Raw genomic sequence first — 14,190 nt, 5'->3', positions numbered from 1 at the left:
CTTTGTTATTGTGCTTATTTTACCTGGGGCCATTCCACTTGGTCCATAGTAACTTATTGAGAGGCAGATCCCATTTTCTAAGGTGGCAGAAAAAGATCCAAACTTGCTGACAGCTTTATTCTCTGCATCTGATTTTTCTAAAAGACAAATTCAAATCAAGGACACATCCACTTTATTAAAATGAAGTGTAAGCAAAACAGGGCAAAGTGGAAATCATGTAGATAAAAGCATGGATATGATTAATTAAATTATTAGTATGTATGTATGTACCAATGAATTATTATGAAATCATTAGAAAACTTTGTTCTCAAAGACTATTTAATGAATAGGAAAATGTTCATGATGATAAAGTAAGACATACACTACAATAGTGGCTACCACTGGAGTGGTAGAATTAGGGACAACTGTCATCGTCTTTAAATATTCTTGTATTTCCTCATTTTTTATAATAAACCACATATTCTTTTATCAAGCAAAACAAAGAAAAATAATTTAAAATTTTCTGTTTTACGTTCTTGGGTACACTCAAACTTGTCAAACATTGTGTTCTTGAGTTTGGAAAATCCTGGGACCATAACTGAATTCATTAGTAAGATTAAATTATATATCTTATTACAAATTTGAGTTTCAAACATCTTATTAACTCTTCTCCTTTTGCAGGTATAACCCATGTCACATTGGGCAGAAAGCATTGTTTCTCCAGGCGGTGTTGCCTGGATATGTTAAATAATGTTATCAGGAAATTTCATGGTGTATAATCAATGGACATCCACCTAGAGCTCTCATCTACTAGCAGGTAGAGACTATCAAGACTAAATGTAGGATTTTTCTCTTGTCTTTGCAACCTAAGAAATTTGGTACCATGGGGAGAACTAAATGATAGAGCACAGAAGGAAACCCCGGCATTTGTAGTGAATATTGGAGAAAAGCTAAAACCAGTAGAAATCAATTAATGCAGACCCGAGTCCTGGAGACTGTACTTGATACACATTGTGTAAAACAAAATTCAGGCCAGAATGGATGTTGCAAATGCAATGTTACTACATAAATGTAGTAGACTCTGTATGACAACTTGAATCAGGAGCTGGGCATCCAGAGGGGGCAAAACCAAGTTAGCAGCCCACTACACATGCACCGTGTATACAGTGAAGGTACACATTACCTTACGGGAAAATGTATATCTGCAGAATGGCAAAACACTTGCCCTACCATCTGGAAAAATGACCCTAGTTGTTAAGTGGAAGAGACGCATGTGTGTTGCTGTCAGATGGGTGGGTTTGACACATTGCTGAAGTATTAACCTCCATGGACACAGAGATGCGGCTGCTTACCTGTTTCAAGATTTTGCTCTTCCTCTCTTTTTTCTTTCTCATCTTCTGAAGAACAATACTCCTCTTTTTTTTCCTTTTTCACAATTTTCTTAGGGTCTTTTAAATGAATTATGAAAGTGTGCTTGTCCTTTTTCACTATCACCTTGATAAAAGTTGACCCTGGGGAAAATCATGGGATAGAAGATAGGCTGCTGCTGATGCCGCATTAGGGTCCTTGACAAGACATCTAAATAACGCAGCATAGAATGTAAGTAGGCATGGAAACATCTATGGACATCACTATTTTACAAAAAGATGCCTAAAGGAATAAAGTGATGGTGGAATCCCAGAAATAAATGGCAGGTGGATCAGGGAGATGTTTGCAGACTTTCTAATCAAATTACAAAAGAGAGCATTGGTTGAGGCTAATGTACGCCTATACTCAACGTGGTGATTAATCACATGAGTTAGTTGATGCAAAAGGGTTTTGCAGCTTATAAGGAATGACATCAATGGTAATTATGGTAGCTGTTATCATTAGCACCAGCAAATCAGAATTTTCCAAATGGGCACATTCCCTCTCCTAGTGTTCCGATTCATTTTTTGTCTCCTTTCTCAGCTTTCTCTTCTTTTTTTAAAATCTGGCTTATCCTTTTCAACTTCGATTGAGCTATCTTCTATCAAAAATTGATAGGATTGGGATTAAAATACTGTATTTACTGTGACCCCACCTGAAATTAATAAATGTGTGCATATGTAAATTTCAATAAGTACAAGTAGTAGTTATGGAAAATAGAACAGAGCATTACAAAACTTGAGTCCAGTAGTTTTCTCAGTTATGTGATTGGGAGCTCTATTTTTAATTACTATTAATTGTACCCTATACCCAAGGATAATATTCAAAATATCAAATATGAAAACATATGATAATAAAAATATGTATACCTATATATTAATAACAATCCCTGTCATGTTTTAAATAAACAAACCTTATATAATTAAATGGTCTGACATTTGATGTAAGTTGCACCACCAACCACCGTTTAAATAATTTGAATTACTTTCAGGCCTTTTTATTTTAAAAATTATTGATACGATCTTTTGTTTGATGTGGCAGTTGCTATCTAATGATGCTTCCACTTGAGCCATGATTTCACATAGGGAACAGCATCTAACTTTTGCAATGACTTCCTTATTAAATTGATAGTTATATTAGATGACAAGAAAGGAAGAAGGAAAGAGAAAGGGATTGAGAGAGAGAGAGAGGAAGGGAGGGGAGAATAGAGAGTGAGGAGAGGTAGGCTGGTGTCAGGTAGAGTGTGGGGATAGGAGGAGCCCGTGTTGCCCCTTGCTGGGGGGCATAACCTAGTGGAGATTAAATAAGGCCCTGCTCAAGTTCCCACCACACTGACCTTCTCATAGCTCTCAGAGACAATAAGCTATCAGTTAAAGCCCAGGTTCTCAAATACACCTGAGAGATCTTTAAAGCACAGTGAAAAGACAGGCCCTGCAAGATGTCCCTGATAGGTTCCCTAGAGCCCAGATCCTGGGAAGAATTATACATTTCCTTTAGGGGTTTTCCAGAGTAGGTCCTCCTCAGTGCATCTGTATAAGGCTCCTCTCCCACTCAAAGGCTTCTGAATTCAAAAGCAACCTCTCTGTAGCAAAAATAATTGGGCCCTGGCAGCAAAACCCCAAGCTCTGTGCTCCAGAGCCCAAACTAGTAATTTGCTCTAAACTCAGTACGTGCTTGGTTTCTGAGATAACACTATGTGCTGTAATTAATATTAGTAATTAACTATTTACTTATTGTAGTTACTATCATGGTATTTCCCAGTCATATAGAAATATTTTAAGATTTTAACAACTAGAATGTTCACAACAGTGTGTCCCAGCTAACCTCTCACCTGGCCTGTGCTCTGCAGTCAATTATAGCAGAAGAATGTGAAGTCTGGAAATGCTAAATGTGGCGTATAATTGACAAAAGAGGGCACATTACCACTCTCACCTATCACACCCAAGGGTACAAGGCCCCAAGATGATCTGAAATGGGTTAGAATCTTCCAAGCTATGAACCAGCTATGTTCAAAATGTACCTTTTTCAAATGTTGTCTTCTCTACTTCAATCTGTCCTCCGTCTGAAGGATACAGATAAGAATTTGTTCCTGAGATTTGGACGGGTATATCTCCCATATTGTATCCATGAAACTAGAGGGGAAAACATCACACTTTGAGTGTGGAACTGCAATTGACAAAAATCAACTCATCAGCGTGAGCCAGTCAAAGTTGCTGTAAGCTTAATTTCTGCTAAATGAATGTCTGTCCCTTTGCAGGCTCAGAGGACAGTGTCCATATTATCTTTAGCACCTCCTGGGATATTACAAGGACAGGCAGAATTAAAGGCGGTCCATGATTTTGAATCTGTTCACTGGAGCACCCTTACCGCTAGTGCAGATCAAAGCACCATACTACTGAAAAGCAGTGGGAGAAGAAATCAACTTCTCTTTCACTGGCTATTAATTTTCTGTTTAAAGTGAACTGATATATTGAGGAATATTGACACTTTACACTTTTTTCTTGACACTTTATACTTCGGGAAGTCATATGGTAAAGACCTTTTTTGCTAAGTGCTGCTAATAGAGCTCCAAGTAGTTGTGATGCATGCTAACACCTGAGAACTGGCTTACAGTAGCAGCTAGAAAGGACAAGGGCTGTTACATTCCTGTCCATCTCTTTCGCATTAGGTTTTCCTCATACGCCTGCCTGAGGGACAGACTGTAAAGGGAAGGTTTTACCAAACCAGACAAGCAAAATACCTGGGTGCCTACTCAGCAAGGCCTGTCATCTGAGACAAATACAGCCAACCTTTGGGTTCACTTTGACTTTTCAAGTCTGCTTATTTACATTAACCTAAACGAATGCTTTTGTGTCAAATCTCTGTGTTCCTGCCTTTAGTAACCTAGTTTCATAGCACTCAAGAAAAACTGTCCTGCGGGTATTCCTATCTTGGTGACGGGCTACAAAGAAAGTCCTAGGTATCAGAGGGTGGAGTACGGGTCTGAGGTCATCTATGCTAGAAGAAACTCTAAGGCCTTCTGTGGTGTCAGTGAAGACTGGAACCTTGTGTTTTCACAGAAGCTGTGTTTCTCCCAAAACAATTAGTAAGGACCCAAAGAGGCTTTTTAGAACACTGATATTACCGGATAAAGGATCTCAGGTTCTGGTTGCTGGAGGGGCTCCTCCGCTACTTCTGGAATCCTCATTTGCTCTTCTTTAGATTTCTCCTTGGGAAGAGATTTTTTCTTCAAGGGCTTACTGTCTTCTTTCTCTACCTTTTCCTTGCCTTTCTTTTTACCAGCTTCCTTACTCTTCTTTTCTGCCTTTTTCTCTTCCTTTAAGCGCTCTTCTTCTGCTAATCGATCTTGTTCTTCTTTCCATGCCTATAAACACATAATTTAAAAAATTAACAGGATTTTGAAACAAATTAGGTCCCATTCAGGCTCATTTTGGAGAATGTTTCACATGCTTTTTGTAAGTGGTATCTGACAGATTAAGACACTGAGCTAGAAGCCTTGGAGTTACCCTTGATTCTCTTCTTTCACCCAACTTCTGTGTACCACACTCTGCCAAAGCTCTTCGGAGATCTCTCTTTACTCAGCTTCCTCTTTCACCTTCTGTTGCAATTTTCTTTAATCCAGGTATTCTCATCTTTATCCTGAACTATTACATCAGCCTCTTAGCTGGTCTCTCTGTCTCCTATACTTTCCACATGAGCCCAATCCCCAATTTAGGTCCTGGTTAATTCAGCAATATGGTGGGCCAGATATTCAAAGAAACATTCCTGGCATAAAATATTTCAAAAATGATAGATAAATTGTAAAAATCATCATTGTAATGCCTAGCAGGGCTGGCAACAAAGTAAAGGTACTAGACAGCACTAGTCTAGTGAGGAATATAAGTACTCGGGACAGAAGTTTCCAAGGGTTATATGCCCATCCCTGGCAGCCTAGAGCTGCAGTTTTAATGGGTTACAGGGACTAAAGAAATAACCTGGGAGGTCAGATTAGAGACCTCTGAATAGAGCAGGTATTTTTTAAAAATGACACCTTCACTGGATGAACTAAAAAAAATATCTTTCACTATAGAGGAAGACCATGAATTCTAGCTTGCTTCTTTGGCCCTATGTTAAAGGTGAGAAAGGGTGGGGGGGAGTCTCCCCTGAGAACTAATGACAATCCTGTCCTCACATAGATTTGTGGCCAAAATATACATCACTTAAAAATGTATTCTAAAAAGGTTCTGGGTAGATATGAGCACACAAATGAAAATCACAAAACATGAGGAAGTAAGCCAAAAGCAAGAATCTGAAGAAGAGGTTACTGTTAAATTTTCCAGAATTTTATGAGCCGGTTGTTAACCACAGCTGTTATTTAAAATTAAATTAGATAAATGCACAAATAACATATTTTTTAAAAAAATTAAATACTCAAAGCTTACCACCTTCCTAATTATTTTGTTACATTTCAGTATTATCTATGTTCTTGAGGTTATTTATATGAATTGTATCTGTATCAGAGAAATACAATATAATGCTATGCTACTGCATATTGCTTCCAATTCTACATTCAGTGCTGTCGTATTGATAGCCTGAATACAGCAGGCTATGGGCATATTTACACTACACATATCAGCAAATCCTACAAATCAGGGACCCACTGACTGTTGGTTATCCAAACCTATGAAAGTGGTGGAGAAAATGTTAATAATGCAGATTAAATTTTAAAGTGTTATGTTTGGAGTTGTTGTTTTGTAACTGGTTAAAAATCTAGTTTATACTTCCTGTTTACATGATGTGCTTAAAATATAAACACACAGAAAGGTGAAAATAAAGAGATGCAATTTGCCAGTCAAATGTTATCTGACAGAAAACACTTATCCCTTTGTTTCTCTTTATTGATTTTAGAATCAGTTTTCTAAGGTTCATAAAATCTCTGCTGGGATTTGATAAGAATAACATTGAGTTTACAGTATATTTCATTTCCTAAATTGAATGTTCTCATCCATGACCATTGTATATTTTCCCACTTATTTAAGTGTTAAATGCCTCAGAATATGTTGTAATTTTCTCCATAAAGATTTTGCTTATGTTTTATTATTTTTCTTCACACCTTATAGTTTGTATTGTTCTTGCAAATAATACTTGTTTTCTATTATATTTCCTTTTTTTTTTCTTTTTAGATTTTTTACTTATTTATTTGAGAGAGCAAGCACAAGCAGGAGGAGGGGCAGAGCAGGGGGGAGAGGCAGTGGGAGAGGGAGAAGCAGACTTCCCGCTGAGCAGGGAGCCTGAATTAGGACTCTATCCCAGGACCGGGGTTTCATGACCTGAGCCCAAGGCAGTTGCTTAACCGACTGAGCCACATAGGCGCCCCTCTATTACATTCTTTAGTTGGTTATTGCTGGAGAATAGTAACTCCAATGGCTTTTTTCCATGTTAATCTTGTGTTCAGCAACCTTGCCAACTTCCTTAATTTATATTTGATTTTTTTAATTTAAATTCAATTAGCCAACATACAGAACATCATTAGTTTCAGATGTAGAGTTCAGTAATTCATATAAGTTGCATATAAGACCCAGTGCTCATCACATCATTGGTCCTCCTTAATACCCATCACCCTGTTACCCTATTTCCCACCCACCACCCCTCCAGCAACCCTCAGTTTCTTTCCCATAGTTAAGAGTTTCTCATGGTTTGTCTCCCTCTCTGATTTCTTCCCATTTGATTTTCCCTTCCAGCCTCTATGATCCTCTGCATTGTTTCTTATATTCCTCATATAAGTGAAACCATATGATAATTGTCTCTGATTGACTTATTTTACTCAGCATAATACCCTCCAGTTCTATACACATCAATGTGAATGATAAGATTTCATCATTTCTGATGGCTAAGTAATATTCCATTGTATATAGACACCACATCTTCTTTATCCATTCATCCATCAAGGGGCATCTCGCCTGTTTCCATTGTCTGGCTATTGTGAACATTGTTGTTATAAACATTGGGATGCAAGTGCCCTTTCAAATCACTACATTTGTACCTTTGGGGTAAATGCCCAGTAGTGCACTTCCTGGGTCATAGGGTAGCTCTATTTTCAACTTTTTGAGGAACCTCCATACTGTTTTCCAGAGTGGTTGCACCAGCTTGCATTCCCACCAACAGTGTAGGAGGGTACCCTTTCTCCACATCCTCACCAGTATCTGTCATTTCCTGACTTGTTCATTTTAGCCATTCTGGCTGTTATGAGGTGGTATCTCACTGTGGTTTTGATTTGTATTTCCCTGATGCCAAGTGGTGTTGAGCACTTTTTCATGTGTCTGTTGGCCATTTGGATGTCTTCTTTAGAAATGTCTGTTCATGTCTTCTATCCATTTCTTCATTGGATTATTTGTTCTTTGGGTGTTCAGTTTGGTAAATTCTTTATAGATTTTGGATACTAGCCTTTTATCTAATAAGACATTGGCAAATTTCTCCTCCCATTCTGTAGGTTGTGTTTTCGTTTTGTTGACTGTTTCCTTTGCTGTGCAAAAGCTTTTTATCTTGATGAAATCCCAATAGTTCATTTTTGCTTTTGTTTCTGTTGCCTTTGCAGAAGTTTCTAGCAAGAAGCTGCTGTGGCCAAGGTCAAAGAGGTTGATGCATGTGTTCTCCTCTAGGATTTTGATGGATTCCTGTCTCACACTGAGGTCTTTCATTCATTTTGAGTCTATTTTTGTGTATGGTGTAAGACAATGGTCCAGTTTCATTCTTCTGCATGTGGCTGTCCAATTTTCCCAACACCATTTGTTGAAGAGACTGTCTTTTTTCCATTGGATATTCTTTCCTGTTTTGTCAAAGATTAGTTGACCATAGAGTTGAGGGTCCATTTCTGGGCTCTCTATTCTGTTCCATTGATCTATATGTCTGTTTTTGTGGCAGTACCATACTGTCTTGATGATTACAGCTTTGTAATAGAGCTTGAAGTCCAGGATTGTGATACCACCAGTTTTGGTTTTCCTTTTCAACATTCTTTTGGCTATTTGAGGTCTTTTCTGGTTCCATACAAATTTTAGGATTATTTGTTCCAGTTCTGTGAAAAAAGTTGATTGTATTTTAATAGGGTTTTCATTGAATGTGTAGATTGCTTTGAGTGGCATAAACATTTTAACAATATTTTTTCTTCCAATCCATGAGCATGGAATGTTTTTCCATTTCTTTGTGTCTTCCTCAATTTCTTTCATGAGTATTCTATAGTTTTCAGAGTACAGATCCTTTGCTTCTTTGGTTAGGTTCAATCCTAGGTATCTTATGGTTTTTGGTTCAATTGTAAATAGGATCGACTCCTTAATTTCTCTCTCTTCTGTCTCATTGGGTATAGAAATGCCACTGATTTCTGTGTGTTGATTTTATATCCTGCCGGTTTGCTGAATTCCTGTATGAGTTCTAGCAATTTTGGGGTGGAGGGGTTTTCCACATAAAATATCAAGTCATCTTGGAAGAGTGAGAGCTTGATTTCTTCTTTGTCGATTCAAATACCTTTTATTTCTTTTTGTCTGATTGCTGAGGTCAGGACTTCTAGTGCTATGTTGAACAGCAGTGGAGATAGTGGACATTCCTGCTGTGTTCCTGACCTTATGGGAAAAGCTCTCAGTTTTTCCCCATTGAGTATGATATTCGTTGTCAGCTTTTCATAGATGGCTTTTATGATATTGGTGTATGTTCCCTTTATCCCTACACTGTGAAGAGTTAATGAAGAAAGTTTGCTGTACTTTGTCAAATGTTTTTCTCTGCATCTATTGAGAGGATCATATGGTCTTGCCCTTTCTTTTATTTATGTAGTGTATCACATTGATTGATTTGCAGATGTTGAACCATCCTTGCAGCCCAGGAATAAATCCCACTTGGTCATGGTGAATAATCCTTTTAATGTACTGTTGGGTCCTATTGGCTAGTATCTTGGTGAGAATTTTGGCATCCATGCTCATCAGGGATATTGGTCTATAATTTTTCTTTTTGGTGGGGTCTTTGTCTGATTTGGGGATCAAGATAATGCTGGCCTCAGAGAACAAGTTTGGAGATTTTCCTGCCATTTCTAGTTTTTGAAAGAGCTTCAGAAGAAGAGGTATTAATTCTCCCTGAAATGTTGGTAGAATTCCCCTGGGAAGCCATCTGGCCCTGGACTCTTGTTTATTGGGAGACTTTTGATTACTGCTTCCATTTCCTTGCTGGTTGTGGGTTCTGTTCAGGTTTTCTATTTCTTCCTGTTTCAGTTTTGGTAGTTTATATGTCTCTAGGAATGCATCCATTTCTTCCAGATTGCCTAATTTGTTGGCATATATTGGCTCATAATACGTTGTCATAATTGTTTGTATTTCTTTGGTGTTGGTTGTGATCTCTTTCATTTTTCTTTTTGACAAGTCTGGCCAGGGGTTTATCTATCTTATCAATTCTTTCAAAGAGTCATCTCTTAGTTTCGTTGATCCATTCTACTATTCTTTTGGTTTCTATTTCATTGACTTCTGCTCTGATTTTTATTATTTCTCTTCTCCTGCTGAGTTTAGGCTTTATTTGCTGTTCTTTCTCCAGCTCCTTTAGGTGTAAGGTTAGGTTGTATATTTGAGACCTTTCTTGTTTCCTGAGAAAGACTTGTAATGCTATGTATTTCCTTCTTAGGACCGCCTCTACTGCAACCCAGGGATTTTGAACAGTTATGCTTTCATTTTCATTTGTTCTCATGAATTTTTAAAATTCTTCTTTAATTTCCTTGTTGACCCTTCATTCTTTAGTAGGACGTTCTTTAACTTCCATGTATTTGAGTTCCTTCCATATTTCCTCTTGTGATTGAGTTCAAGTTTCAAAGCATTGTGGTCCCAAAACATGCAGGGAATTATCTTAATCTTTTGGTACTGGTTGTGACCTGATTTGTGACCCAGTATGTGATCTATTCTGGAGAATGTTCCATGATCACTTGAGAAGAATGTGTATTCTGTTGCTTTAGGATGGAATGTTCTGAATGTATCTGTGAATTCAAATAGGTCCAGTGTGCTATTCAAAGCCCTACTTTCCTTATAGATCTTCTGCTTCGGTGATCTGTCCATTGTTGTGATCATAAATATTTATAATTGTTAGATCTTCTTGCTGGATAGACCTTTCAACTATGATATAGTGTCCCTCTCATCCCTTACTACAGTCTTTGGTTTAAAATCTACTTTGTCTGATATAAGTATTGCCATCACATCTTTCTTTTGAAGTCCATAATCATCATAAATGGTTCTCAACTCCCTCAATGTCAATCTGCAGGTGTCTTTGGGTGTAAAATGAGTTTCTTACAGATACCATATGGATGGGTCTTGCTTTTTTATCCAGTCTGACACCCTGTGTCTTTTGATTGGAACATTAAGCCCATTTACATTCAGAGAAATTATTGGAAGATATGAATTTAGTGCCATTGTGTTACCTGTAAAGTCACTATTTCTGTATATTGTTTCTGTTCCTTTCTGGTCTATGTTACTTTTGGGTGCTCTCTTCACTTACAGGATCCCCTTTAATATTTTTTTTAAGATTTTATCTATTTATTTGAATGAGAGAGAGAGAGAGAGGGAGAGCACTACTGGTGGCTAGGGGCAGAGAGAGGGAGAAGCAGACTCCATGCTGAGCAGGGAATCTGATGTGGGGTTCGATCCCAGGACCCAAGGATCATGACCTGAGCAAAAAGGAGATGCTTAACCAACTGAGCTACCCAGCACCCCACCCCCCTTTAATATTTCTTGTGGGGCTGGTTTAGTGAGCACAAATTCTTTTCATCTCTATTTGTCCTGGAAGCTCTTTATCTCTCTTTCCATTCTGAATGACAGCCTTGTTGGATAAAGTATTCTTGGATGCATATTTTTCTCATTTCTTACCCTGAATATATCATGCCAGTCCTTTTTGGCCTGCCAGGTCTCTGTAGATAGGTATTCTGCCAGTTTAATGTTTCTACCTTTGTAGGTTAGGGACCTCTTGTCTTGAGCTGCTTTCAGGATTTTCACTTTATCTCTGAAATTTGCAAGCTTCACTATTATATGTTTGATTATATGTTGATTTATTTTTATTGATTTTGAGGGGATCCTCTGTGCCTCTTGGACTTGAATGCCTGTTTTCTTTCTCAGATTAGGGAAGTTCTCAGCTGTGGTTTGCTGAAATACACCTTCTGTCCCTCTTTCTCTCTCATTTCCCTCACTCTGGGACCCCAATAATTCTAATATTTTTTTGCTTTATGGTATCGCTGATTTCTCGAATGCTCCCTTCATGATCCAGTAGTTGTTTTTCTCTCTTTTCCTCAGCTTCCTTACTTTCCATCATTTTGTTTTCTATGTCACTCAGTCTCTCTTCTGCCACATTTACCTTAGCTGTTAGAGCATCCATTTTAGAGTGCATCTCAGTTAAAGCATTTTTAATTTTGCCCTGATTGGATTTTTAGTTCCCTTATTTCTTTACTAAGGGATTCTCTAGTGTCTTTCATGCTTTTTTCAAGTCCAGCTAGTATGTTTATAATTGTTGTTTTGAATTCTAGTTCCAACATCTTAATTATATTCATATCGATTAAATCTACGGCAGAGCATATTACCTCTGGTTCTTTCTTTTGTTGTGAATTTCTCCTTCTAGTCATTTTGTCCAGAGAAGAATATATGAATGAGTGAAGAAAATAAAAAATATCAACCATGACCCCAGTGAAATATACACTAGACAAACCCGAAGAGATAGGAAACCAAAAAAGAAAGGAAAAAAAGGAAACAAGAGAGAATATAACCTCATAGGTGGAAAAAACAGGGTGATCCACTTAGTCCTAGGTGTATTTTGATCTGTTTGTTAGAAGATACTAAATCCCAAAATTGTAAAGAAAAAAAAAACATATGTATATATAAAATATATGCATGTATGTATATAAATAAAACTGAATACGTGAAAGGAAGCCAAAAATGAAGACTATATCTATAAATTGTAAATGTAAAAATGAAAATTTAGAAAAGACTTAAAAGAGTGGATAAAATAAGAAACTAGTTGGAAAGGAAAAAAAAGAGAAAGACAATTTTAAACTGAATGACTGAAGAATCATGAGAAGAAACCTTGAATTCTATATACTATTTTCCCCTAGCACAGGAGTTTGTCAGTTCTGTGTGATCCATAAACTTGGTATTAGCCTAATATTCTTTCTGGTCTTCTAGGGGAGGGGCCTGTTGCCCTGAGTCTCAGGTGTCTTTGGCTGAGTGGAGTTGCACCACCTTTCCCAGGGGTCAGGCTCAGTGTAAGCTGTATTTTGTCCCCTGAAGGCTTTTCACACTGCTTAGAGGATGGGAAAAAAAAAATGGCGGCCTCCCAATCTCTAGCCCCAGAGCTGAATTATCATGGCCCCCATTCTTCAGTGAGCCCTCAGGGAAAAGCAATCAATCACTTTTGTGTGTGCCAAACTCTGAAGACTCCTAAGATGCACACCTCCACCAATCCTTCCCCAGGGGTGGGGGGGAGAAGGGTTTCTACAGTTCTGCCATTTCCTGGGCCCCTGCCCTGGGAGCAGTTGCCAGATCCTGTGCACACCCATACTGCTCCTCCAGAGGGAAGGAGGAGGTTCTGCTGCTTGCCAGGGCCCTGTTTGCAGAGCAGTTGCCTGATTGTGCCAGGCTTCATGGTTATGGCAACACCAAGATGAGATCCCACTCCCAGGCTTGCTGATTGTAGCCAGCTTCCCCGCTCCAATGCTTGGGAACTTTGCCACACTCAGTCACCCCTGTTCTTTCTGTGACCCTGGCGATCCTGAGACTGCACTGTCTCATCTAGTGCTCTGCCCTGCTTCACCACCTGAGCATCTTTCAGGCAGGGATGTCCCTCACTGGAGCAGACTTCTCAGAGTTACAGTTTCTTTGCTCTACTGTTATATCACTTTCCAGTAGCTGGATTACAGAGACTCCCTCTCCCCATGGTTTATCTTCCAATATATTCCCTTAGATTCACTTCTCTGCACCTCCTACCCTGCAAAAAAATGGTTGCTTTCTATTTGCTGAGTTGCAGCAATTCTTTTCTTAGATCTCAGGTTGGATTCACAGGTGTTCAGAGTGATTTGATAGATATCTAGCTGTATTCAGGGGACCAGATGAAACTAGGATCCCCTACTTTTCTGCCATCTTCCCTTCTCCTAGTAAAAACACTTCCTTAATTTATTTTCAAGCCAAATTAACCTTAATACTGATTCTTGTTAATAACAACATGGACGTCTATAGACTAATTTCATTTGTCATGGACACAAAAAGTCTAGATAAAATACTATCAGATCAAGCCCAGTTGTTTAATAAAATAAAAACCTACTATGAAAAAAATGTGCTATAATTCTTAATCTATAATGTGCATAAAAATGGTTCTAGGAGCTTATTAAAAATTAAAATTCCTTGATTCTACTCACAATGATGCAATTAGGATGGGGTAAAAGCATCTGTATTTTAAGTCTCTCCTCCCCAGAGACCCCTAGGCAATTATAAATACGTCATTGTATGGGATGAGGATTAAACTTTAGGAAATATTGAATAAAAATACAAAGGTTATTCATATTGTTAAATAAATCTCCACAATTCAATATATCAATAAAATAAAGGAGGAAAACCAACATACACTTTTAAAATTTTTTAAAATTAAGCAGCAACACATAATAAACTTAAAGGTTTGCCATGTAATTATTTTTACCACTAAGCCCAAGAAGCCAGGGAGGCTCACCGATATTAACCTACAATGTTTTGAGGTTTATTGCATACTGATGGGAGTGTGAAAGTCAGCTCTTGCCTACATGATATTTAAGTTTACAGCAAAGCTATTGCA

The 14,190-nt window shown here is 38.0% G+C and overlaps 1 protein-coding gene across 1 annotated transcript in view; it reads right to left on the bottom strand.

The window, feature by feature from the left end:
• Nucleotides 1–14,190, bottom strand: part of SPAG17 (sperm associated antigen 17) — a 214,253-nt gene that overhangs the window by 79,303 nt on the left and 120,760 nt on the right. Inside the window, exons 21-24 of the mRNA XM_008706365.2 lie at nucleotides 4,511–4,750; nucleotides 3,407–3,518; nucleotides 1,332–1,490; nucleotides 24–137 (exon numbers count right to left, since the gene is read on the bottom strand). Coding sequence (XP_008704587.2) covers nucleotides 24–137; nucleotides 1,332–1,490; nucleotides 3,407–3,518; nucleotides 4,511–4,750 — 625 coding nt within the window. The remainder of the gene's footprint in view (nucleotides 1–23; nucleotides 138–1,331; nucleotides 1,491–3,406; nucleotides 3,519–4,510; nucleotides 4,751–14,190) is intronic.

This window comes from Ursus maritimus, unplaced genomic scaffold (genome assembly GCF_017311325.1).
Source record: "Ursus maritimus isolate PB19 unplaced genomic scaffold, ASM1731132v1 scaffold_12, whole genome shotgun sequence".
NCBI classification, from domain to species: domain Eukaryota; kingdom Metazoa; phylum Chordata; class Mammalia; order Carnivora; family Ursidae; genus Ursus; species Ursus maritimus.
The sequence above is the reverse complement of the archived record's forward strand: the minus strand, read 5'-3'. Positions and strand labels throughout refer to the sequence as shown.